The sequence below is a fragment of the Tympanuchus pallidicinctus genome, unplaced genomic scaffold (genome assembly GCF_026119805.1).
Source record: "Tympanuchus pallidicinctus isolate F22 unplaced genomic scaffold, pur_lepc_1.0 scaffold18, whole genome shotgun sequence".
Classification (NCBI taxonomy): domain Eukaryota; kingdom Metazoa; phylum Chordata; class Aves; order Galliformes; family Phasianidae; genus Tympanuchus; species Tympanuchus pallidicinctus.
Window position 1 is genome coordinate 759,286 of NW_026294699.1, and position 26,824 is coordinate 786,109.

At 44.8% G+C, this 26,824-nt stretch overlaps 1 protein-coding gene across 5 annotated transcripts; it reads right to left on the bottom strand.

Annotated features, from left to right (window-relative positions):
- Positions 1–70: 70 nt before the first annotated feature.
- GLYR1 (glyoxylate reductase 1 homolog) lies at positions 71–26,389 on the bottom strand. 5 transcript variants are annotated; one of them, XM_052680607.1, is made up of 17 exons: positions 26,283–26,389; positions 25,621–25,750; positions 24,201–24,237; positions 23,075–23,154; positions 15,598–15,736; positions 14,752–14,994; positions 11,690–11,776; positions 10,739–10,795; positions 9,648–9,698; positions 9,480–9,553; positions 7,658–7,757; positions 6,536–6,646; positions 6,143–6,244; positions 4,952–5,114; positions 4,324–4,503; positions 3,703–3,827; positions 71–3,364 (listed from the first exon to the last, which is right to left on the bottom strand). In XM_052680607.1, exons 5-17 carry the CDS (start codon positions 15,682–15,684, stop codon positions 3,290–3,292), a joined length of 1,455 nt encoding a protein of 484 aa, XP_052536567.1. In that variant the 5' UTR covers positions 15,685–15,736; positions 23,075–23,154; positions 24,201–24,237; positions 25,621–25,750; positions 26,283–26,389; the 3' UTR covers positions 71–3,289. The 5 variants fall into 5 exon arrangements, with proteins under 5 accessions (XP_052536567.1, XP_052536566.1, XP_052536564.1 ...); XM_052680606.1 differs by having other exon boundaries at positions 25,561–25,750; XM_052680604.1 differs by lacking the exon at positions 25,621–25,750 and having other exon boundaries at positions 26,283–26,379.
- Between the last annotated feature and the right edge of the window lie 435 nt (positions 26,390–26,824).

Genomic DNA, 26,824 nt, shown 5'->3' on the forward strand with positions numbered 1-26,824 from the left:
GGAGCAGCGCTCCCCCTCCTTCAACGCTGACGTAGCAGTGAGATAGCCTGCAGAAACGGCCACAACAACGTCGTGTTACCAAGAAAGGTTTTATTCTTTTCGCCAGTAGCTTTGTTAATTGCACAAAAAATCTTTTTGATTTGCCATTTAAACATCTTCACACATCCTATTCTGAATGACAAATGTTAATTAAAAACAAGGCAAAAAATAAAAATTCACAACCTTAATTAATGATAGGATCTATCATTGAGAAGAAAAGAAACTGCTTTTCTTACAAGCTTCTCACAAGTGTCACATTGTCTCTTTAAAAAGGAGGGAGTCAAAAAAACGCAATTTGCTAAAACAAATCATCGTAAAAAGGAACTTTACAGAATTGTCAACAATATTAAGACAACACTGACTAGCCAGTTTTATCAGAGCATCTCTCAATCCACAGCTCCCCCCTCCCCGGACCTCAGGCCTAGGAACAGAGCAAGACTCACCTTTGGAGGCGACAGACATAAATAAAAGAACCCAAGCAAAGCTGACGGTCAGCCTCACACAGCATCTGCCAACAGCCCACTTTCCACCATTTAACCCCTCTTCCTTTCTCTGCATCCACTCCCGAGCTCCCTGCCCCACTCCCAGCCCCCTACAGAGCCTGCGCCCGCCTCCCCACCACAAAGGCAGCCAGAGGCTGCAGGAACAGCTGGCAGCACCCACAGGAAGAACCACCTCTGCTCTGAGAAAGGCAGCATTTCTAGGAAATGAGACCTGAGCTCCGATGCGCCTTGGGATCCCTCTCACATGGATGGCTCTCTGAATTCACTTTGCAATGCACGTCGTGAGACTTGAGAGCTCCTCTTGCATTCCCACAGTTAGCAGAAGCACCGTGGAGTAAAAAGAGATGATAACACCCCCTCCTTGACGACACCCACTCCGACCCATTCTTCAATATACTCCAAGGGACTGCTGCACTGACCTGCAACAGTTCTGTGCTCAGTGGGTCTGGGACAGCACCTCCCATTCCCTTATTTCCCAAACACACCTTAAGCTGCAAGACACGTGGGCTTATCCCCTGCCCACAAAACACAGTTATCCGCAGATGCCCTGAATACGTGATTTCCTAACTGCAGTGTTTTTAATCAAGGTCTGCTGATGCTAACAGCTCTGTGAGATGGGAAATGTGTAAAGGTCGGAAGCAGGCCGATGGGCGCTTTTCCTGGGTATTTATATGTGCCTTTAATATGAATATCTACATGCAGGATGACAGCTGTATTGCCAAAGAAACATGTATGCATAACTAATACTGCTCAGAGATACCACTGACAAACGGGCAAAGAAATGCCTAACAGATCTATTACTAGATGTTTGCCACAGGACACAATGCGTAACACAGTATTAGCCCACATGTAACGGTGACTGCAGCAGGAGAAATATTCACCCAAGTAACATTTATAGCATTAGATGTTAGATGTCACATCTCACAACAAAGAACCTGATAACTTCCTCTGTTTCTTAACAAGGTGCCCCTGAACCACATACACTTGCTGCAGATAGCAGGATCGGTAAGAAATCCTAAGCCACAGGAAAATTTCCATAAATAGCCATTAAGTTCCTAGAAAAATAAGATGGTGAGAGGGGGCAGACCTCAAGGATTTAGAGCAGCGTGGTCTAACTTTAATTTGCTTCCTTTCCTTTCAGAATCCCAGTCGAAGGGAGGAGATTGTGCCACTGTGCAGCAACTCTGACAATAACATTTCTTACTGGCATTTTACTAACTCTCAAATCTAAAATGGAAGAATCCTCCTAAAAGGCTAACACTGAGAGGTTAAAAATAAACAAACACGCGCTGTGCATTTTTTTACAGACAGGCATCCTTTGGACTCTGGGTTGCTCTGCTACCAACGGAGATCATCTCTGCTCTTCAGCTTTGGCCTCTGCAGTTCAAGTCCCACATGTTTAGACTACAGCTCAGCAGCATTATTAGCCTCCCATTATATCCACCAGTCTTCCTAGAAGTTGGTACCTGGCCACAAGCAGAGTCACAAGTACAGGGAATATTCTCATGCTGTGCTAGTGCTGTACTCACAGTAGTAACACTAAGAATACTTGTGGAAAGTTTGACACATACAAAGATCACTAATCATTACACAAAATATCCCTGTGAGGTAGGTAATTATCCCCCACCTTTGAAGATGGGCAATCAGGTTAACAGATAAAATGACCATGAAAAGGCCAGAGATAGCACGGGAAGGAGCTCAGGAGCATCCATCTCTTGGCACCATGATCATTCCCCTCACACCTTTCAGACTCATCACTCTGCTTGTGACTCTGCTACAATCCAAGACGCCTTTGTAATTATTGACTCTAGGGTAAAAAAAAGAAAGCAAATAGTAAAGCAGCACAAACTAAGGCCAGGAGCAACCCCCTAAAGTTTGTTCCTTCACCAAATTAAACACCTCTGGCTAAGTTTTAAGCTGAATGTTTCTCTTGCAGCTTTTATGCAAATCTGTGTGAAGCTCCCATGCTGTTTGTGGGGTGGGCAGCTGCCATTAGCCTTTTAGGAGGCCACACTTACCTACACTGGTATTCTCCCATTTTCAGTAAGGTTTGTGTTCCCTATGCTAGAGTTGTCTGTACAGGGGAAGACTTGGATGCAATCTGTTCTCAACAATATGAGGAATTCCTCCATCAAGGTGCCGGGGAGGTGGAAGTTTAAAAAGAAACAGAATCAAGACAGTGTTGCATGCAACCCCATTACCTTCTGGAACTGTCATTCTCCTCCACGGGAGGTGCTTTGTTCTCAAACAGTGGGTGACAAACAGGAATGCTCCTCACCTTACTTGGGACCAAGGACTTTACAGATATTCACAGGTAGATGGGATGTAGTCACCTGTTCCCCTTGATGCAAAAAGTCCAACACACGCATTATTTCACAGCAAAGGAGAAAGGGGATCGTTAGAAACAGCATCTTGGACAAGCATACAAAGAAGAAAATAAAAGCAGCCAAGCAGCAGATTTCTGGCAGAGTTGCCTCAGAGCTTCTGAACAAGCCGCCACTGTTCTGTTCCATGACTGTCAGTGCATGGCATGGATTTTCTAATTAGACTGCAACAATCCGAGCCCCCTCCTCCCCCCCTTCTGCCACCAGGGGAAGGCCGACTGCAGCAGCTGCCTCCATGGCAGATCTCAAAGTCTGTGTATAAAAGGAAATGGAGAGACAGAGATGGACTGGTCCAGAGTTAAAACCCAGTATCATAATAATATTAATCAATAATCATAGTATTAACAGTAAGAATGGTGCAGCCTAGTGGATGTAGGCCCTGTACACTGCAGACATGTCGTTGTCTGATTGGTCCAACGCTTTTGCTCGTTTATAGACCTACAGAAGAGAAATAGAAAAGGATCAGTGCCTGCTCTTACAGAAAGCCTTTCCCTAGCAGAAAAATTACTTTCCTGATCACTACAAACCAGAAAACTGCAGTGCTTCAAGTAAAAACAGCAGCACGGATCAGAACACTCCAGGTTTTCTTTAGGTCATCTGTTTTCACTGATGTAACACTTTAAGAGCTTCTACCATCAAATGAAATCAAATTCCATCCCACTCAGAATATTTGCTGTTCCTTTCTCTCAGACAGCACATAACTCTCAGATTTTGTCCCTTGGTGACAAACAGCTCTAACTCCGCCTACTGAACAAACACTGAGAAACAGCACTCACCTCGTTGGCAGCAGCTGCCATAGGAGTTGGATGGTTGACAGAATCACCCAGTGCAATAGCTAATCTAAGATCCTTCTGTATGTATTTCAGGTAAAAATCAGGTTTAAAGTTTCCTTGCAAGATATCTGTTGAGAGGAATGCAAGCAAAAAATAAGCATGACAAAAGTAAATCAAGCCTATCACACTGCAAGGTCATGCAATTCAACACCTAATTCACTTTCCCATGGTGATCACCAGGAACACTGCTTTTAGCTCTTCTTTTTCTCTGCTTTGTATCCTCATCCCACCACAGCAGATAATATCACTTCTGCCCACTGACAAAGCGAGCTCAGATTTCTAAGCAGCTTGCCCTCCTCTTCACTTATTACCCCATCCCAATGAAATCATCACTGTCAACTCAAGACCTGAGCATGCTGTAGACAATGCACAGCATGAGATGTATTCTCAGAGCTTCTGTCTGTAAAGGTTAATGAATAAAACTCAGCTGTTCATTTTCAGAATGCTTAAAGCACTCAGAACCCTAGGCTGATGAAGCTGGGATGATTTTCTTCTTTCCATCATTAACTGAAACCGACAGACTGTGACAAACATCCTATAATAAAACAACAAAGAGAACTTTACTTTGGCACTTCTGGTCCAGGAAGATGCTGGCAAGTTGTCCCTGATTGAGGATATCCAGAAGGGTCTGTTGGGACTGACCAGTCACTTGAGCCAAAGTCAGTCCTTCTGCTATCGTAGCCATGAAGCTGCCTTGGACCATGTTCACAATCAGCATCATCTTGGCAGCATTGCCTACTTCACCTGGAACAAAACACAGCACTGAACATTCCTCCAGAACAGATGCAGCAGCCTTGCTCCCCCACCCCACACACTGTTAACTCTACTACACTTTCCATACTGATCCCAAACACTTCACACCTTCTCCTTACAGGCTCTGGAAAACTTAGCTGTTTCCCATGCACTTGAACAACAGGAGAAATTAAAGTATCATTTAAAAATAAAAAGCACCACAGATTCTCCAAAATGAGACAATGTTCAAAAAAGAAAACTTAGTCTGAAGGCTCTGAAGCTGGCAGAATTCCAGAGGAGCGGGCTGGTTTCCCATGCTGCCTGTGGAGACAGACAGCAGCCAGTCCTTCTTGTCAGCAGCCTACAGAGATGATACATATGCCTCTCAGACTCCCTCCTGAATATCCCAGTCCTTGCACTGACTAAGAATCTGCTATCAGGCCCTCGGTGTGTCAGTTACCTAGAAAAAAAGAGGTCTTCCCCATCGCTTGGAAACAGCTACTGCAGTCCTCATATAAACCCCTGTCACCAGCTGCCAGGATCACAAGCATCCCATCATTTGATAGCTGCTGATTTCCTGAGACTGGTGCTTCCAAAAAGCGACCACCCCGGGACACTATCACCTGGAAAAATAGTATCTCTGGTTAGCAGTGCACAAACAGCAGGCATTGAGCACTGTCTGAGGACAGAATTTTAAAGCACAAACAGCTTAGACACAATAACAGGAGAGGGAAGCACTGCAATACATCTAGCATGATGCACGACGCAATGAAAGGTGTGCCTGAGCACAAAAGTTGCCTTCATTCTCAGCAACACTTCTTATCTTAATGGTGAATATTTTCAGCAGCTGAGCTTATGTGCTTCTGCCATGGCATCCTGTAATGGCCAAGAAACAGTGCTTTGTGTACAGCATAGCACTCTCAGATTATTTGCTTTGTATTTAACTCCTCTTCCCCAGAGATGAAAGGCCTCTGACAGAACCCCTTGGACAGACGTTTACTAATGTGTGTGATTATGCACTTTCCAAATTCCTGTGTTATGCATTACTACAGCATCTCTGCTTAAAACTTGACCAACGCTATCTTCCCTTCTTTCTGCAATAAAACACACTCATTTAAGGGCTGAGGATAATCATCAAGACGTCAAGGAAGAAATAAAAAATGCCATGCCAGAAGTAAATCAAAACACTTCTATGTCAATCCTCCCTTTAAAAAATTTTAGAGTGAAATATGAAGGCACTTTTTCCCCATAACCAGGGCACTTAAAATAAGATTATTATCAGTTTAAGGACACCTACGCATCCAGACTGCATTCCTCTCCAGTTTGCTACAGAATACCAGATCTGTACCAAATCTATACTAAGTAAATACTTCCATAGGGTTAAAAACTCAGCAGGCAGTTCACATTGGTGCCACCTGACAGCCCTGACAACTCCAGAGGCTTTGCTGTTGTCGTAGAGTACATCTTATCCAGCTCTGTTCACTGGTCAAGATGTGACAATTCATTCTGTCTCACCTGCTTGAGACTTGAGTCTCCTCTAGAAGAAGTCAAGAAATCTTACAAAACATCTGTATCATCAATAGCTTAAAGCCTGAAACAAGCATTGCAGTAATGCTGCTGAGTCACAAGTGTTGTAGGAGCAGCTGATTACCTGGGCCAATTCTGTGACTGTATCTGCATCCACAGTGGACATATCCACATAGCACTTCCCTGGTCGAATGCCCTGCAACACTCCACTCGGACCAAGCACCAGCTGTGAGGAACAGAAGAGCGGTAAAGCAATAGGGTGTCTGCAAAGAAACTCAAACCCTCCAAGTCCAAGAAAGCCTGGCGCTGCAGTGGCAGTCTTCTAAAACGATATCAAAACCCAACCCCCGTGGATTATCTTTCTGCCAGTAAAAGGGAGGGAGGTAAGTATGACTTTGTTGGGAAACAAGGTGACTTATTTGTCCTGCCCAGCACCTGCAATAAACCAGGCTACCTTCACCAGTAGGAATCAGAACTAGCGCTCAGCGGTGGAGGAAGAACAAGAGCTAATCCTTACATCCTTTGCTGCTTTTGGATCTGATACACAGGCAAAGGTGATGTCACAGGTGGAGACAACTTCAGCAGGGGTTCTTCCCAGCCGTGCCCCTTCCTGGATGAACAAATCACACTGCAAAAGTCACAAATTGAAACGTAAGTAAAATTAAGTACAAACCAAATGGGTTCCCTAGCATTTTGATGAAACAAACTTTACTGCCAGACTCAGCATGAGTCAAGTGTGTTAATTATTCAGTAAATTCAGGTTGGGTTTTGTTGGTTCATCTCCTACACCCAAGGGGCTCCTCTGCAGCTTTCCTGAACCCTCAAGAGAAGAGCTTCAAAACAAATGCACAAGAGAGAAGGCTTAGGTGATAAATTGTAAGAGATTGAATGTTGCAGTTTTTAGGAGAGAGCGCAAAAGAACTGGTAAACAGAACCAGTTGCTGAACAGTAAACAGGATATGCGCAGCTGAGACTGACGCAGGCTTTAAAGGGCTGCTGTTTCAAATTCTTAGCTCCTTCCCACCCTACCCCTTGTTTTGTAGTTAGAAAACATCCTTAAAAAACCCTTTGCTATTTTACAATACAGTTGACACGTGCATGTTTTCTCCTCCACTACAGTTGCTAGAACACAACTGTGTAGCCATTTAGCTCCATTTCAACACTGAAAAGGAATATTCTTAACCTGGTCTCATGTCATGACACAGCATGTTTGCCACACAATCTTCAGCCACTGCAAACAGCACAATGGATGTGTAGATGAAGCTGTGGTCAAGAGGAAAATCTCACCACACCACTCCTGGGCTCAACTTCCCAGCATATGGTCCTTTTGTCAAGCTCCAAAACACAATTACTTAGCTACCTGAATCAGGAATATGCCCAGGGAGAACTTTATGTTGCAGTCCTCAACAGGGACACAAAGCTGCAACTTCTAACATCAAAACAGCAACACGGTAGGAACCATTCACAGCTTCTAGTGTGAAGTGGCCACAAGCACTCAGGAAATAATAATAAAACAAGGTGGCAAACATACCTGTGTTTCTTGAGCATCCTCTCCGAGGCACCAGCGATTGGTGATCAGAGGTAGTAGGAACATGTTTAAAAAAGGAAAGTACTGTCTATATCTAAGGTACATGCCTACCTTCTCAGCAGTCCGGTTCCAGACAGTGACAGTATGACCCATCTTCAGTAAGTTGGAGACGATGCCACTTCCCATCAGACCAAGTCCCAGAAATCCTATCCTAAAGGGAAGGGAGAAGCATTAATGCAAGGAAGGGATTATCTAACAGATAAGAAATTGTTGTCAGCTTCCCTTGATCCTGGAAGCGATCAAGAGCAAAACCTGGAACACAACCAGCAAAAACCAGACTACAACACAGCCACAGCCAGAACAGGACTTCCAAATTGGGAAGACACTGTGCTATAACAGCAAGCCAGTGTTTGTTTTGCATACTAAGCATCGCCAACGATTTCCTCTAGAAAGACTTAAGTCTGCTTCAGAAAAGTAGTTGAATGCTAAAGGTTGAGGGGCTGTTGGTTCTTCATTAGTTTTCTTTTGATTAAATTTGCTGCTCTTGTACTTTCCATTACTAGCCATTGCTGTACTGAAGAAAAAGAGGTCAACTGCATATCAGCAGGTGCTTCTCTAATTTGCTTTCTGATTTTTGAACCAAGTCATGCATACAATGACTTGTTTATACTACTGAATGATACATTACTACTTTTACTTCAGCAAAACTCAGAAAGAACTACTGTACTATGCACCACACACAGACCAAAGGCCTAACACCTCTCCACAGCTGCAATTCAACAAAAAAAATAGTAGTAGTCCTGTACAGGTCAACATGAGAATAATCCCAGGTAACTGCTGCCTTCCCTCTCCTAAGATGGGGAGAACTTTGCTCCCCTCATTTCAAGAAAAAGACAACAAAACTAACAAGTTTCATCTCCATAATTACCTGGAATTGGAACTCTCTGGCAGTCTCTGCTGCAGCAAGCTTCATACCCAGCCACAATCTCAGTAGGAATTTCTGAATCGTTCACTTACATGTCTGATGTAACCTCAGCCTCACAATCCCCAAAATGTAATTCTTCATAACTAGCCATGCTACACTGCACTATGGCTTTCTCAAGTCACCTCTACTCTCCCAGCCATTATTTTTTTTTGGTTAGAGCAGACTAACTCAGACAGATCACGAGTCACCACAGGCTCCTTCAACAGCTTAATGTCCACCTATTTACAAAGCTCTGAAACAGACCTTCTCTCTCTCCCTCTCCCAACCCAGCTCTGTGCCATGCTTTCCTGAGAGACTATTTTACCTGAACAGCTTCATCGTTATTTTGGTTCCCCCTGAGTACAGCTGAGAATTGATATCCCATGAGAAATGACCCAACGGCAAACAGCAAACAGCAAGGCCGAGTGCAATTTGAACACAGCGGAAGTTACAGAGTGAAACAGGAAGCTCGAGTGAGGCTCGTCTCACTCCAGAAAGGAGAACGGGGACGTTAGAAGAAACCAGAAAGCTCACGTGCTGCATAGCAAAGCTCCTGTGCTGGGAGCCTCCCTCTTCCGCTCGCCTTCTACGCGCTCAGGGCAGCAATAACACGGCCCTAGTCAACTGCCATGCACCACTGGAGAAAGATATCCTTTTATCGTCCTGCCCCACATGGCATTCAGAAAGACTGCTTCTTCATGTTCTGCAACGTGCCCTGCAGGAAAAGGGCAACTGCAGGAGAGCACCGAGATGCAAGTACATCCAGGGCAGACCTTGTTCTCCTGTTTTGCTTTTAGCTGCCTCCCTCCCACCTCCACCCAAATGAGTGTTTCACACAAGGACAGAGGAGATCTCTAGAGAGAAATGTTAGGTTTATTTATTCTCAGTGACAAGCTGGATAATGGCTGCATGTATGAGATGGAAAGGAGAAAAAGAAGGGAAATGGCTGAAGTGCGTTGGAGATCTTACTTTTTGTCTGTGGGTGTGATACTGCCATTGACTGCCGTGCTGTCTGCTGCCTGGATGGAGGTGGATCCTGTTTCCTGAAGAAAGAAGAAAAAGGACCATACAGCTCTGGAGGAACTGCCAGTCCTCGTGATAATACAGAAAATCCATCAAAGCAAACATCTGTCTCACCTCTTCACAAACCTTCAGCTTCTTTGTGATGGCTTGATAGCAGACAGCTGGCTGTACGGATAAAACAAAGCATTCAGGGGAAGGACAGTGCTGATCTGCTCTGCTGAGCAAACAGACCGTATCCTCGCTACAAAGAAAACAGGCAGCTCACCCACACACCATCTGCAGCACAGGAAAGCTCTCAGGCTTCCCTCAACCAGAGAAAATAAAACCCTATTGTAACATACCGAGTTCCTCCCTTCCTACCTACTCCAACAATTCAGACTGTTTTCTGATGCAGGGACTACAAAATCCTTTCTGTAGCTCACATGGCAGGCACTCCAGCGATGAGGATACAGCATATCCCCACTCTCACACCTGAATCAAAGAACACAGATCTCTACAGCCTGCTGCAGAGCTCCATACCGGTGCTCATTATGTCACTGGAGCTGCTGAGGCAAAGCGTTTTTGTTAACCTAAGGCAGCACATGGCTTACAACAGTGTGGTGAAGGCTGCTCCTGCTCAGGCTGCTTATTCTGAGCTGCTCTTAATCTGTCTCTGCACAGATCCTCAGCCGGATATGAACTGTTTTTCATTCAATTTGATATTTTGTTTTCCTCCTGACATTCACAGGCTGAATATAAAATCCTGCATGGTTTGACTCTAAAGTTGGCTACATTTTACATGGAGCTTTTCTAGTCAGGGACAGTTTCCTTGCCATATTCAGTTAATTAACAAATTCATACAGATGAAGAAATTGGACGGATAACCGTCAAACAAAGAACAGGGCTGCAATTAGTAAAACATCACCTTCTAGCCCTCATATTTAATCTGCAGAATTTAACAGAACAAGTCTGCCGAATCCTGGTGCCAGGTCATCTTTGATATCTAGAACTATCTGCTGTCCTCACTGCCAATCACCCTAAACCTAAATGCCGGGATGTAACCAAATGGTCAGATAGCACATGAGAGCCTCATTGCTACTAGGCCCCAAGGAACGCAATTCCAGAGCTGGTTATGTATCTCCTTGTATTTAGACCTTCATCCCAGCAAAGGGCAGGATGCCAAGCTAGAGCAATCAGCAGAATGATCCTGTCTGCCCAATCCTCACCTTCTCCGTCTGGCTCAGCAGGAAGTGATGAAAGTGTGGGTCACTGTCCTTCACAGGCTACAGAGAAAAAGTACAGACTCAGAAACATTCCCAGAGCGTCACTGAGCAACCACATCACTATTCCCTGTTCTCCCGAGCAGCACGGTAATAACTTCAGGTGGGAAATATTTAATGCATGACAGCTGGACCAAGCAGTTTGTTTCAATACAGCAGTTTACGTTGTGTTTCATTTGCAAAAGCAAAGCCATTCAAGTTAAATCCCTTATTTCTCAATTTCTGCAGGAACATCAAAACGAAACTATCAGCAGGATTAACAAGGGAAGAAGTAGCCTCTCCTTATCTGTAGTCCCAGATCCCACCTCCTTCTCCTAATGAAATAAAAACACTTTCCAGCTTCCAAGGAATTCCTTAAAACATACTCATGGTGGGTAGTGGCTGAACATTAATCTTAGCAGTCACGTGATGGGCAGCTGGAGCATTCATCTCTCCAATGAACACTCTAAGCACTAGCCTAGAGTTGCACTCTTCTTACTCTGCTTGATCATTTAATTACTTAAGTACAAAATGAAAGCTGATTATGAAGGAAACTGAAGTAAACCATCCAATATCACATTATGCAGACACGGAGAGCCTATCCAAGTCTTCTCTTCCAGTTCTGCAAAGCCAGTCACAGAAATAGTTTTGAAATCAGAAGTGCAAAAACACATGTAGCACAGTTAGGTGTGAATTTGCAGACTGCTCCATAAGGACAAAAATCTCACTTTCCAACATACTTCCTAGCTGCCCAAAGGTACTGCCCAGCTTTGTTATACCACAGAATGACAAAGAAAGCACCTTAAGCAGAAGAGAGAACTCCACCATTTCAAATTGGAAACAAAAGGTTCTACATCATCTTCAGCTAGGAACTAAGTTTGCAGAACCATGCTGTAAAGCCAGCCCAGGGTTTCTCACCTCACTGACGCTTGGTGGCCATTTAAATCCAGCCACTGTTCCAGTCATCACTCTTTTCACTGTACTTGACTCTGGAATTGTGAGATCCTGAGAAGATACAAAGGAGATCAGGAAATAGCTTACAAACTGACTAAGTGGCTGGTAACAGCAAAATGATTGCAAGAGCACACACACAGTTTTGAAAAGCACTATGCATGCCTTTCCACAAGTGGTCATATTTCAAGCACGAGGTGTATTATCAACACAGGTGATGCAAAGTGAAAAAAAAAAAAAAACAAAAAAAACCAAGAACAAAAAAACCAAGAACTGTCAACAACAAAATTCAACCAGTTACATACGAAGAACAGTTTTTCCAGAAGCTGTAACAGGAATTATCACACTTGTTTCTCTGCTCATTGCATGATTACACAAATGAACACACTTGATCCAGCATTTCCCTCTGGTGGATGCAAAAATCTGAACAAATGGGTAAAGAACATCACTGCAGTCAGACAAGGTTTGAGCTGTTCCTCATCCTCCACTGTTGATAAAAAAAAAAGGCAGCAGCCTACCTGTTAGCAGGAAAACCTTCTAAGTGTGCACCTCATACAGTCACACCTGCTGTAGTTTCCAGAATGCATGACACTGGAAATCATACATGGACTGTTCCCATCCCTTAACATGTCACGATGACACTTAAAGCACCATTACTTTACTGTTGTTAAATTTTGATCTGTTCATCCTTATTTCCACAGGTAAAGATTAAAACATAGGTCTTTATGATTTATGAAGAGAACGTGCAGGGCTTCTATATATTGTGTAATCTTCCTGAGATGAAGATTCAGAAATGAAATGCACTTCCTGCAAATGCACAGTGTGCCTCAGTGTCCACAAAGAACCACCAGAGATGAGTGCTGTTTACAAAGCAAGGAAGAACAAGGCTGCTGGAGGTAACTGACACTGATACAAACGTTTCATCTGATAGCAAGGACAACTTAGACATCAGCCTCTAACCTTAAAGTGCCACTGTACACTAGAATTCTCTTTTTGAAGAGCACATAGCTGCTTCAACTGGCAAAGCAAGGACGAAATCTGCTCTGATACATAAGTAGTCACATTGGTCCTTTGAAAATATCCACATAAACTCGAAAATGAGAGTATTTGAATGAACATGTATGCCTACAGGACATTTCTAGACAGACCACACCTCAGTAAAAACTGGATCCTTGAATTTTATGCATCCTGAGTGCTTGGAAAGGTAGCTGAACTGTGACTGAACAAAGCAAATGAGCCAAAAAAAGAAAAAATACATCCCAAATACCAACACTGCAGTAACTCAGAACAGGGACAAACATTTTATTTCCCCTAGCACTAATAATTCTGGGAAGTCATGAGACCCAGGTAATCAGAATGTATGATTTCAAATTTGTGTCATGGACTGAAACAGCGTTGTGGCAGTGCTGCTGGAACTTCACAGCGATTCCTCTAATCATCAGTACACTGCCCTTCAAAACTTGCACAGTTACTTTCCTACACAAACTAGCTTACTTTCAGTCTGCAGCAAGGCTTTCATCCCCTAGCTGGCAATCTCTTTGTGGCAAGCTGATGGAAGCCACTCCACTTGCAGCTTCCCATAAAAATTTCTAGCGCCATAATTCAGTCACTCAAAGCTCTCTCTATTACCCCAAGGCAGCTCACAGAATAAAAACTAAGTATGCAGTGTGCCAGCACTACTGGAATTCCCCCACCATTCATTTTGGTTAGTTTGGACTGAATTTACCTCAAAGACAAAAAAGCATTTTGTGTTAGGGGAAAAATGGTCCAGGGCTTCATCATAACAGATACATTCAAAGATACGATGTGATTATAGCAACATCGCAGAAGGGTAAGCTAAGGTGCTCATAAAGTGTTCTTCTGCAGTCAAAAGATCCACAATTAACAGTAATTCACCTGTATGATCCAACTTCCCCTTCTTCCAATTCCCTCAAAAGGAGAAACTGATGGGCTCACATGATGTGATTTAACAGAAACTGGCTTAAAAAAACAAAGAAAGCCAGCATCTCTTACGACCAGCTTCATTTTCACCACCAAGGCATCAAGAGTTTGCTGTTCAACCTGTTAAGGCCAATCCTGTAACAATTCAGGAGATGGAAACCAACTATTTTGAACTGGATCCTGAAACACCGAAAGCAAAGGCTGCGAGGCACAGAGCAGCACAGTCCCTTTGAAGCAGCGGTGAGCAAGCACACTGCTGTAGCATCAGCTGAAGCCTCCCAACAGTCTTCAGGTACAGTCTCCAGTGAAGAACGTGCATTGTAGTAATCCACTGAAATTTCTATCCATCTGGACAAGAAAGATCTGGACCACAACAGGGAGCTCCACAATAAATAAAGATGAGTACTCTGCATGACAGTAGACAAAAAATTGCTGGCTACTGCTTCTGTCATGACACTCAGAAGTAAACAAGGGAAGTAACGAGGATAAAATAATGATGCTCCAGTGCTGGACCTTTATAATGGAGAATGGAAACATATTCCACAGCACAGAAATGGAAATGAATACAACTAGTTCTTCTGGTGCATTATTCCCACGCTACACAAATTTCTTCTTCACACCTTAGTCCTTAAGAACATCCGACCCTCAGTAAGCATGGAGGGTGAAGTTAAGAGACTATAAATCACTTGATCATACAAAGCAGATGAGATGAGAAGGGAAAAGTCGGAAATCAGATGAAGAGCCACACCTCCTCACTAATCCTCCCCGCATCAACTGAATTTGAGGGGTAGTAAGATGGAAGGTGGAGTCTCATGAGACAGCTCTCAAAGCCCTCTCAGAGAGATGACCAGAGCCACTCAAAGCAACTAACTGCTAAAAATGCACGTGAAGAATCAACAACGTGCTTGTCAAAGGTATCCGACAGCCAGCTGGTCTAGAAGAAGCAACATGGAAGAGCTTAAAAAAAAAATAAAAATCTGGTACTGAACTGATACTCTTCACACTGGCCTGTTAGTTAAGGTGCCAGTCATCCCTAAGTCCACCTGCAAAGTCCACAGAGGGCACTGGCGGACATGCACAACACAAACCTTCTCATCCTTGGGTGGACGCCCCCGCTTTCGGGGGCTCTGATCCTGGGCTCTTTTCAAAGGTGACTTTGATCCTCTCTCTGACGATACAGAAGAGACCCTCTTTTTTCCTTCCCCTGTGCCCTTCTTCAACTTCCCTTCAGACAAACTGGCTTTGCGTTTCTCTTCGCCAGCAGATTGCTTGCCTCTTTCTTCGCTGGAATTACGCCGATTCTTCTCTTCACTGGAGTTATGGGAAGATGCCTGAGAGATTACAGAATAGAAGACGGTAAGGAAAGAAGAGAAGAGCTAGAATGACTTTCATGCAAAACCAAGGATGCGAAGGACCCCGTGCTGTTTACTATCAGGCAAACCAACAGCATGGGAACATGAAAACTAGACTGCTAGCCCCCTGAAGTCGGTGAGTGAAGTTCCTTGTTAGCTGACCTGTAAAAACACTTACTTTGAGTCACTGAGTAACAGCACAGGACATCTGAAGACCCAGTGGGAGTGCATGCACACGTATGCACTTCCACTAACAGTAAAATTGGTACTATCATCCACGTCCAAGGTTAAGACTGATTTATAAATTCATCATAAGCAGATCAATTAGCCTCTTCTGTGTCTCCATCAGTGTAACAAGTCTTTCACCCCTCATCAGACAAGACTGAACGGGGAAGAGGAGAGGTTAGGAAACAATAAAAATTTTAAATTGGGGGGAAAAAAGAAAAGACAAAAATGAAAACAAAATCCTCCCCAACAAATTGCCAGAAATAATCAACTCCTTTCAAATAAAAATGTGTTTCACCATCATTCACTTGAAGACTTGTTTTTATGCACACAGTAAAGAAGAAGCCATTCACTCACCTGGTCCTTGCCTTTGGTTTTTCTAAGAAACTCCTCCACAGCATCCACGGCTTGCTGGAAGCGCTTACCCTTGTTAATCTTTATCATTTCTTCTTTGTGCAGGTGATAAGGCTTCAGCTGTTCCACCTTGATCCAAGCACTTGAAAACAGGAAAAAAAAAAAAAAAATCAGTTATATTCTCCAACAGCAGCTTCCTCAACCACCCAATTCCTTGAAATAATTACACATTTCTTGTCCAGAGCAATCAATGACAAGCTTTCCACAGCATGAAGGACTGCAACGCCTGCATTCACTAAGAACTTTTTTCTGGCACTTTCACTTGGTTTCTCCCTCACATTACACATCACATTCTGCTAGCATTACTCCCCTCTAAGCACTACTGACACTCTATCAGCAGACCAGCCCTTAGATGTGATCAAGGGTACCTGTTCAGAACAAAGGCTGACCAGTGACCTCTCCTGTACCACCAGGAGGAACATCCACAATCACATGCCACCATATTTGGTAGTATTAACCCGTTCATAGTGCTGTTAAAAGTCATCAATCCCTTGCTCAAACACACTGTGCTCTAGTAATCATTATTTCCAGCTAGGAATCAGCTCGCTGAAGATAGACTGAAACTTTTTGTGTCCCATGTGGGGAGAGGTAAGGTCCCCTGATGGAGTTGACTGCAGAAGTAGCAGCATCCTTCCCACAGTGCCATATAGCCTACACCACAATTCTGTCATTGCCTGGAAGCAGAACTCAGTATTCTCTTGCACACCAAGCTGAATCTTTCTGCTTAGTTCACATCATCTTCATAATAACTGACTTAACGTGCTATAGAAAGTCAAATTGTTGTTTTCAGACTGGAGTCTGCAGTCAGCAGCTACTCAGGGAACTCCTCCTACGTGCCCGAGCTTCACAGTGACATATCCTAACATCCACTGAGATGCAAAGGCCTTTTCTGTGACTCTCAGGGACAAAGCATACCTGGGTACTACGCAACATCAACCCACACTAAGTCATCCCATTGTGTATACAAAGGAAATAAAATCTGCCAGTACACTGTAAGAAGGCACATGAAATGTTGTTCCCAGATTCGAATTACAGAATAGGAAGCATCTCTTCTTCCAAGACTTTCTCTCATGTTTCTATCTGCACACACTACTCCTTTCCACTGCACAAGCTTATTACTTTTTCTTCCCCCCACTATTTTTTCCACTGGAATGGAGAAAGCCTGAAGCACAAAGCTCTCTGCTCCCTGGCTTACAAGGTGCATTTCAGCACTTGCAATCACCCAAGATATCAGAGGCAAACTCACAAGTAAGAAACAGCCTTCAGTGCTGCCTCGAGGGAAGATAAACAGAAGGGGTTTCTTCCAGTTTATCCTTGGTGTGCCACCTACTTGGAGGCCCTTCTGCAAGGTACAGTGAGTCTTCTGACACTGCACGTCCATCCATAAAGCATTTGTGTGTTTCAGACACCTGAAAACTAAACCATTCTCCACCAAGCATATTCATTCACGTTTCTGCAAAGGATCTCTTGTTTTTGTTAAGCAATGACCTCACAGCTATTATTTATAGAAGAGGTCTCCAGGATGCAACATATAAAAGGAACTACAACTCAGCAACGAATGAACATCCTAAAAAAGGAAAACATCAGTGACATCACATCACTAAAGCTGTCACATTTTAAGATGAGACTGTATTCATACTGTGGTACAGTCATCCAATGCCCAGAAAGAATGGGTTAAATACGAAGTGAAAAAGGTGTTAAAAATCTACATTTTGGTAATGGTCTTCTCTGCTAATTTCTCCATGCCCTTTCTCATCCCTTCCAAAATAGCATTCCTAGAAAAACCCTCATAAAAATCCACATTCTAGTCATGAACAACAAACAAAATTGATCACGGTGAAGCAGAGCTAAGTGTGAATGTGACCAAGAGCAGCACGGAGAATGGTGGCATAGAAGAAAGAAAGAGGGAACAGATTCAGTACAGGTAACAAGGCCTTAAAGCATGCTGCTTTTAGCCATTTTCCAGTCTGAAGACACCACTTCCTAAAGACAGCCTGAACAATTGGAGAGATGGAAGTGGCAGAAGTGCCCCATGTACCCACATTTGGCAGAACTTACAGTTAGCTCTGCTCAATGGTGGCACTACCTCCAAATTTCTTTTACTTACTGGAGCATGGGAAAGTTTGCAAAGCTTACACTGTGCCAGTTGAGAGGCCCACACTAAGTGCTAACACAGCCAGCTACAAAAATCACAAGAGAACAGCCTGGGTTTGGAAGTAGCCAGTGTTAGCTAGCACACAAGAAGCCAGATGGAGAAAATCAAGATGGATTTTGTGACGTGAAAATGGAATGCTGCACTTTCTCATCAGAACTGGCATCATGATGAGTAAAATCAAACAGCTGAGCTCTCTGATTTATCACATCCAGTTTTTAAAGGAAACTTAAAAGCAGCACAAAAATGATCTCATTTACGTTAAATCATACAACTGAAAGGAAGGAGCATTTAGCAAAAGAACAAGCAGCAGGCCAATGCTGAGAAAAGTGTGTAATAATGAAAAATGTACGGCGGACCTTCAGAGATACCAGCAGCAAAGGGCCAAAAAGTTCTGACTACAGTAATGCTCAGTTATGGCACTCTGCTGAGAGATGTCTAACAATCCAGCTGGCTCTGGCACACAGCAGCCTGCCTAGAGCAACACGGAGCTCTGTATGGGCTATGCCAGCTGAAAACAGCAGCAAACTAACCCTCTGTTTGCCCAGCCTATAGTGGAGAACAGCTCGAGAGCAGCCCTGAGGAGAAAGACTTGGGGATGTCAGAGGATGAAAGACTCAACGTGAGCTGGCAATGTGTGCCTGCAGCCCAAAATGCTAACCGTACCCTGGGCTGCATCAAGAGAAGTGTGACCAGCAGGGCAAAGGAGGTGACTCTGCTCCTCTGATATTGTGAGACCCCACCTGGAGTACTGTGTCCAAGACATGGAGCTGTTGGAGCAGGTCCAGAGGAAAGCACAAAGATGATCAGAGGATGGAGCACCTCCCCTACAAAGGGACTGAGAGAAAGCTGGGGCTGCTCAGCCTGGAGAAGAGAAGGCTCTGGGGAGAACTTATAGCCCTTCCCAGATCTGAAGGTGCCTACAGGAAAGCTGAGGAAAGAATTGTTATAAGGGCAGGTAGCAACAGGACAAGGGGAAATGGCTTTAAACTGGAAGAGGGGAGATTTAGACTGGATATTGGGAAGAAATTATTTACTTTGAATGTGGTGAGAGACTGGCACAGGCTGCCCGGTGAGGCTGTGGATGCCCCCTGCCTGGAAGCACTCAAGGCCAGGCTGGACGAGGCTGTGAGCAACCTGGGCTATGGAAGGTGTCCCTGCCTGCAGCAGGGGGTTGGGACGAGATGCTCTGAAAGGTCCCTTCCAACCCAAACCATCCTGTGATTCTCTGATAACCTCTGGCTCTTAGACTCCCAAAGCGTCACATCCAACACTTGACAAACTCCAAGTGTCTTCTGATGTCAGGATCTCAAAGAATGCTTTGTAAAGACTACATCCAATAATTTATCTCTCCCTAAAAAGACAGAGAGAACAGTGGCGTAAGAGCAAACGTGTTGGCATCACAGCAGCATATGGAGGATGAGAAGACAGAAGTCTGTGCTGAAGTTGTTGGGCCTAACGCAAATTGGCTGCAGATGACTCTATTTACCTTGGACTGCAAGCTTCCTCCCATTTTTCTTTGATGTTACAGACAGGAAGTGACCCCTTACCCCAGCACTTCTAGTGAGATTGTTTACTTTTGTACTGATGCTTCAGAAAGGTGCTCTGATAAGAGTGGGCTGCTCCAGTTTCCTATTAAGACTCTGATACATGACTTACAAGACTATACAGCTATCACAGCATTTCTACAGTGTGTGTGTGTGTGTGTGTGTGTGAGTGCGTGCTCACAGCCTGCAAGACTTCCTGCTGCTTCCAGTTAAGTAGTTAGCTTAGAAAAGGTCAAATGGTTTCCAAACAGGCCATGAAACCTAAGAATATTTGCACCTGGATGGAATGCACTGAGAATTTATGGAACATTAGCAGACTACGAGCCTGCCAGCCTGGTCATCCTACCAACTAACAGCAAGAAAGAAGCACGCATACCAACTTCTAAGTCCTTACACCGCTGCCCTTGATTACTAGAATGCTGAACCAATATTTCATGTGACAAGACTGTAGCCTGGAAAAGCCCTTTTTATTTTCCAGACTAAGAAGTACAGCTAGAAATGCTGATAAGAGGTCAAAGTTCCATTGCAATTTAGGAAGGTTTAAATTCCAGTAACTGAATGTTGTTGCACACTTGTCACTTCTGTGGGCTGGAAATATCAGCTGTTATCGATTTTGGATGAAGAATCATTTTAATGTGAAGTCAGCCTGAGGACAGATACTCAGGAAGGTAAGTCCCAGACAGACTCAGAAAATCTCACTATTGGAGAGTAAGTGAATAGAGGCATTTCATGAGCACTGTGCACCACAACGAAGGAAGTCAGTCAGAATAGGACACGGACATTACGTTACTGCTGTGAACACCCAGCTGGCCTGCTCTGCCACACAGTACAGGAGCATGTGTCACACTTGAAACCAAAACACAAATTCCTTTTCCATGGGTAAAAATAGTTCTCTTCTAGAAAATCTACCAGCCTGAAAGCAACAGAGCAACTCTAGCAACTGAGCAAACACAGAACCCTGAGCTCAGCAGGAACTCTCAAAAGCCCACACTTACAGAGCAGTCTGACTGCCCTCTACTCTCCTTTTTGTGTCTCTCACCACAGCTGCACAGAGCCTTCCAGGTAACGTATTCCTTTCACCACTAAACTGAGCCCAGTAAAATTAGCATGTACACCTCATGCACGTACCACGGCCAAGGTTACAGCTAAAGCAGTGCATTTTCTTGACAGTTGTACCCCAAATCACTCAGATTTCAAAAACAACCAGTGCCTATCTATACACTGCAGCAAAAGCACTGCCAAACAGAACATTTTCATTCACTCAACCACTCCGCTCACATGTGCAGTCACGCTGCAAATCAGTTCTCACTGTTAAGCAGCTTTCTCCTTAATCTTTGGTAGGGGAAACTGGAACCATGCTAGTCAGAAGGAAAGAGCCTTTCCCCAGTCTGAAATGGTGGCGTTTCCGAATTCCTCAGAAGAAAACAGACCATCCATGCTCTGAGATCACCTATCACTGACAAACTGGCTGGTAACCCAGCCACTGACTCTACCCACCGCTAAGCACCGCCTTCACCTGTAAGGTGACAAAGAGTGAAGGGCCTGTGCCCAAACAGCCACCTGTTAAACCTTGGCACAGCAAGGCACTGATAGAAGATCCATGAAATTTGATCAATGCTACGTTAGTATCACCTTCCATACTTGGGAAGGGCAGAAAGATGTAAATGCAGGAAAACAGGAATACCAGCACAAGCCTGTGTGCTCATCAGGCCATGGGCTACAGCCAGTGACAGGAGCTCTGCATCCTCCCATTCCTAATTCTGCTCATTACGTAGTGATTTTTTGTCAGTTTGGTATTTCCACCCCCTGTTTACATAGACCTTAAAGAAAAGTATTGTAAAACACATTAGTTTACTTACACAAAATAAAAGGAATTTTACCCCCAACATCAACATTTTAAGTGAAACGATTTAAAGTCTGTGTGACTCTGCTCAAAGATAAGGATTTTCTCATGGCTCTAACACCAGCATAACCCCCAGGTACACAAGATTCTCTCTCTCCTGTCTAAAAACATTATTTATTTTAGGGGCAGCAAAAGAGACAGTACTTATTTGTAATCAATTTTCAGACAGGGTACGCAAGTCAAAGCAAGCAGTAATCATGGAGCAGGAACTGATTAAATCCCACAAGCAGCAGGGGGGCGAGGGGCAGCCCTGCAGGTGTGTGCATTCAGCAGCACTGTCTGACATGGCTGCCTCTTCCCCAGCCAGAATCTAGAAACACAGAGCAAACCCCAGCTGCTTGTATGTCTGAACTCTTCACCTGCAACCAAACTGCTCATCTCAGTGACACAACCTTAAGACGTACAGCCACTTTCTCCAAACTTTTCTTAACACAGAACATCCCTGTGGTTAATCCACAAACACAACATGCAAGAATCAAGAGTAAGCTAACAGGATAGAAACAATTTCCTCAACTTAGGTTCAAAGAATTGCTCAGGTTGGAAAAGACCTTCAAGATCATCAAGTCCAGCCACAACCCAACCATACAGCCTCACTCTAACAGCTCAATCCTAAATCACACCCCTGAGTACCACATCCCAGTGGTTTTTAAACACACTCAGGGATGGTGATTCAACCACCTCCCTGGGGGTTGTTACCCTTTCTGTAAAGAAGTTTTCTGTAAAGAGCTTTGAGAGCTCAAGTTAGTTAATAAGAAAAAAACCCATCAATATATGACTATATGATTTCAAATCAACATTCACCTGCCTTACATTACTACAGACCCAGCAAACCTTCCTACTTGTGTGCAGCACTCATTTCTGCTCCATCAAGTACAGATCTCAATTCTTAATCATAGAATCATAGAACGGCCTGGGTTGCAAAGGCCCACAATGCTCATCCAGCTCCAACCCCCTGCTGTGTGCAGGGTCACCAACCAGCAGCCCAGGCTGCCCAGAGCCACATCCAGCCTGGCCTTGAAATGGACAACTGATATTTTAAAATTATTTTTGCTTTAGCATCTTTTCAATTGAAAACAGCTTCCTTAAGAAACATTCATTAATTGGCCTCAATTCATTACTTCTGTTCCCACCAAAAATAAGGTGTTTTCTAAAATTCTGCAAATGATTGCAGGATTGCATGACTTAAAGACTCCTATTATGTCACTTAATGCCACATAGCAACAAACAAAGGGGAAAAGTGAAAACCAGCAAAATAATTTCCAGCTTCACAAAAGGCAAGTTTTCAGTTTTTTTTACTCTGAATTGTAAATTTCATTGTGCAGGTATGTTTGGAATCAACAAATTCAGCTGTGCAAAAAGGGAGCCTACAAAAGTCCAATGCTGCAGAGTCTTCCTAAGGCACAGCAAGAACGTTTCCAGTCATCAGGCATGAAAATACATTCTGATCAGGAGTGGCAAGCACAAAGCCACGCTATTCTTCATGGCAGTACACGAATGCCCTTAGCTGCACCTTGCTCAAACAGCATCATGCCAAAAGCTCACCCAGTCACATCACACCTGCTCCCCTAGAAATGGCAGATTACCAAGAACTTCCCAACTTCCCATCATCGACTAAAACCCCAACATATCGAGTACAGAAGTCTGTACCCACAAGTGGCTGCAGCATGCACTGATAGATGGATTTCTTTGCACATAGATCAATGAAACTCTCACAAAGCCACACTTTGCTGTGTTGGGAAACCTTTCTTCCATTAAAAGAAAAAGAAACCGTGTTACATGGAGCAGTATTTTCATGGGATGAGAACAAGCAGTACATACTGATCTTCTGTTCCAAAAAACTTCACAAAGAAGCACTTTTTTCCACGAGGTTTCTTCAGATCTTTAGGTGGATTAACAATCTGAAGGCAATTAAAAGTGACAGTTAAAGTACATAATGAAAGATCATACTCTGATTTCATTACCTGGCATTAGAATTTTTGCAGACTTTTAGTTATTTTTAATCCTAACTACGAAGACAACTTGAATCTGTTACAGTTAACTGTGTATTCTCATACATACCCTTAGATATGAGCAGCAGAGTGAACAAAACCCCAAATGCCAGTTACACAGCAGCACCAATCCCCAGCAAGGCTGTTCCCAGCAGGTAAGTCAGGAACCTCTCTAACTTCATCAGTCCAAATAGCACTTAAGGGAACTTGTTCCTCTTTGCTACCTTCAGGAGTCATATTTTATGCTCTTAATAAGCAAACTACTCTGCGAGTAAAGCGTGAAGTGCTGCTGAAGAGAAAAGCAGCCATTGTTACATAGGTGACACCACAGGGGAGCCTGGACTTAACCTGATCCAAAGACAGGAGTGAAACCAAATGCTTATGGCCATCAGCTGCATTAATTGCATTTTCCTCCGCGGCGTGCTTTTGTGTGAGCACCCTCACACCTCATATATACACCAAAAATAAAAACAAAGTCCTTCATTGGAAATGATAATTATAAAAAGTGCCATTTTAAAATCTTTCTGGACTTTCATCAGCAAAAAAACAAAAAATAAAAACAACCACACTCAACATCTGTAATTATTACTTAAATAGCACTGCTCTAAAACAGTATCTTGAAGGTAGATTTTTTATTTCTACTATTTTAACCAAGTAACTATGGAAGAGGAATGCTTCCTAGAAGCTGACAGGGGTTGGTCTGGGGAAAACGATCAGTTCCAGTGCTGGATGCAGCTTTCCATCATACCTGAGCTAACAGCTCAGTGAGAGGGTGATCTTCTGCATCAATTAAAACCCCACTGGTTCACAGTTCAGATCCATGTGGATGGTATATAAAAAAAAGTAAAGCAAAAACTAATCCTAATCTTTAACTGAAAAGCTTTCAGGTAAAGGTTTGTCTGTGCAGAGGAAAAAACAAAACCACCAAGAAAACAACAACAAAAAACCCAACTCACCTTTCCTGGCCATGGTGGGTACCGACCCAGCTTCCCCCTAGGGAGAAATGGAAGAATTAGGCAGCAGGAACAGAGATGGGGGGGAGGGGGGGGGAAAACAAACCCACAGCATCCCAATTCTCCCTCTTTCTATTACTCCATGTTTTTCATACTGAGAGAAATACAACTGATAGTCAAAACCTACCGTGAGAGGCAAGGCGCGAGCACTCGGCACACTGCTACTGGTCAATACCTGCACCTGAACTGAGCCTCCTCAAAGCCTGCATGAACTGGCTGCACGATCAGAATTTAAGTCAGAAGAACACCGGCAGCAGCACAGCTACTGCCTGGAAGACTGGATGCTACAGCTTTTATTGCTCTTGTAAGATTGGATATTCTCTCACAAGGAACTGGGATAAGCAGCGAGGCAGGCAACCAAACCAAAGATTAGGTTGGTAAGTTACACCCATCAGGACAGAGCAGGCTGGTAAGCACAGAAGGGATGGATTTGCAGCTCAGACAGCTGAGATTCTTAGAAGTTCTCACAGGGAAGCACTAACTGGCAGGACCCCTGCACTAGGTGTTCCACTGTCACATTCTTCAGATGCTTGTCACCACACGTGGTGGTGTGCTAAACAGAAACAAGCCAGAAGAAAGGCAGAAAAGTTTACTTCCTACACTTGTGCGTGTTTCAATTACAGGAATTGAATAAAACTATTTTTTCCACACAGGAATAGAAGAGACGTTGGCCTTAGATCACAACATGCCAGCTTTATTGCTACCTTACCCTTCCCACCTACAGCAACTGCAGTACTCTCACAGAAGTCATTTGGTTGGTGCCTTGCAAGAAAGCAGGAGAGAGTCTGTAGAGCCTGCCAACTCCTAAGCAAAAAACTCCAAAAAAGAGGCATTCCAGCCCCTCCTGAGTTGGGAATGTTACCCAGAAGATTCTGTAGCGATGATCAGGCAGAGCTACTGCCAAGAGCTTTAACCAAGCTCACAGCTCATAACTCACGTTTCCATCCCTGTGCTGAACAAGATGCTTCAAGCTTTCTGTGTGTTACTGTTTCACTGCTATAGATCTTCTGCAATGGTGCCAGGGATGGTAGCTGTCTAGTCTGTCACGTACAAAAGTAAAGCAGGATGATCTGCATTCCAACACCAAGCGCACCGCACTGCCCAAATGCCTGTTTGAAGCAAATGGTGCTGAAAGAAAGCTTTATTTACTTTTAAACAGCTTCACAGCACTGTCCATTTCTCAGATGAGAACTTGCAGCTGTCACACAGCCAGGAGCACGCCTTTCTTTTTACCTGAGACAAACGCACAGACCTGTGTGGTGGTGCTTAGCTATTTTTTGTGAGCCCTACAGGAAGCCCTAACCTGTCCGGTGAAGCAGAGCCTCAAGAGAGCCTCTCCAAGCACTTGGAGATCAGTGCTTACAGGCCTCGAAGGAATCCCTTCAGTTCTCCCGATCGGGAAATACAAAACCACAGCTCTCCGACTACTGGAAGGTAAAACTGGAGTGACAAAGGGAAGGAGCTTCTGTGAGCTTCAAGGAGAACATCCTAACCTGCAAAAAAAACAAAAAGGTGCTTTCCCATGTTATTGTGCTGCTTGGCTGACGCACTCGTTCAGCACCTCACTCGCTTACTTATTTTCCTTCTTGCTCCTCTCGAGAGGAGACCGCATTTCCAGCCGAGCCAGCCAATGACCGCCCCTCGGTCCCGCTCCCCCGCTCCACCCCGAACCCCGCTCCCCTCGACGCCGAGCCCGGCAGCCGTCACCGCCGCCATCCCCCGGGGCGGCGTGAGGAGGAACGGCGAAACTCAGCGCCCGCCCTCCCGAACCCGTCCCCAACCGCTCCCTAACCGCCGCAGGGCCTCGGTCTCTCCGTGGCTCCGGGGTGGCACCGCCCGGCCCGGCCCCGCCGCCGCGCTCGGCCGAACCGGGCGCAGCCCCGCCGCCGCCCCGCCCGCCTGCCTCTGCGCCGCTCCGAACGAAGCCTCGGCGCCGTTCCCCCTGGGCACCGCAGAAGGCGCTTTCTCCACCCGCACGCCCGAGCCGTGCCCCGCCGCCCCACCGTCGGCCCGCACCGCACTCACCACACCAGATCTCCGAGCCTCAGACTCACGGCCGCCATCTTACCGACACCGCCGCCGCCGCGCAAGGCCTGCCGGGACAGGACGGCACCCCCCGCGGGGCCGAGGGCCGCGGCGGCGCTGATTGGCCAGGCGCGGTCACGTGGGCGGGAGGGCTGTCAGCGCCGCTCCCCCGGGGTGTGGCTGCCGCTGCGGCGCCCGTCGCGTTCGGGTACCGCCTGGGTTGGGGCGGCTGCTGCTCTGTGAGCGCCAGCGCCTCACCGCCCTTCAGAGAAAATCCGTCATGGGACCTGACTGCCCCTCTTTTGGCTTAAAGCCGCTTCCATTGCTGGGTGGACTGAGGCTGAGTATCTCATTCCAAAGTGGCATTTGTGGATTTAAGCGACATGTCTGCCCCCTTCCAGCTCCGCGCTCCTTGCAGGAGATGCAGCACGTGAGGACAGCATTGGATGTTCTAAAGGCATTAACGGCACTTAAAACTGAGTTTTACTGCATCCATTCTGTGCCCCCCTCCTCTGCTCCCTGTCCTACACATATCGCTCCCG

Coding starts and splice junctions, on each gene's coding strand:
- GLYR1 (XM_052680604.1), bottom strand. CDS start 26,320: ATGGCGGCCGTGAGTCTGAGGCTCGGAGATCTGGTGTG. Junction 9,699..10,738: donor TGCTGAGCCAGACGGAGAAG/GTGAGGATTGGG, acceptor TTATCCGTACAG/CCAGCTGTCTGCTATCAAGC. Junction 5,115..6,142: donor CAGTCACAGAATTGGCCCAG/GTAATCAGCTGC, acceptor CTATTTTTCCAG/GTGATAGTGTCCCGGGGTGG.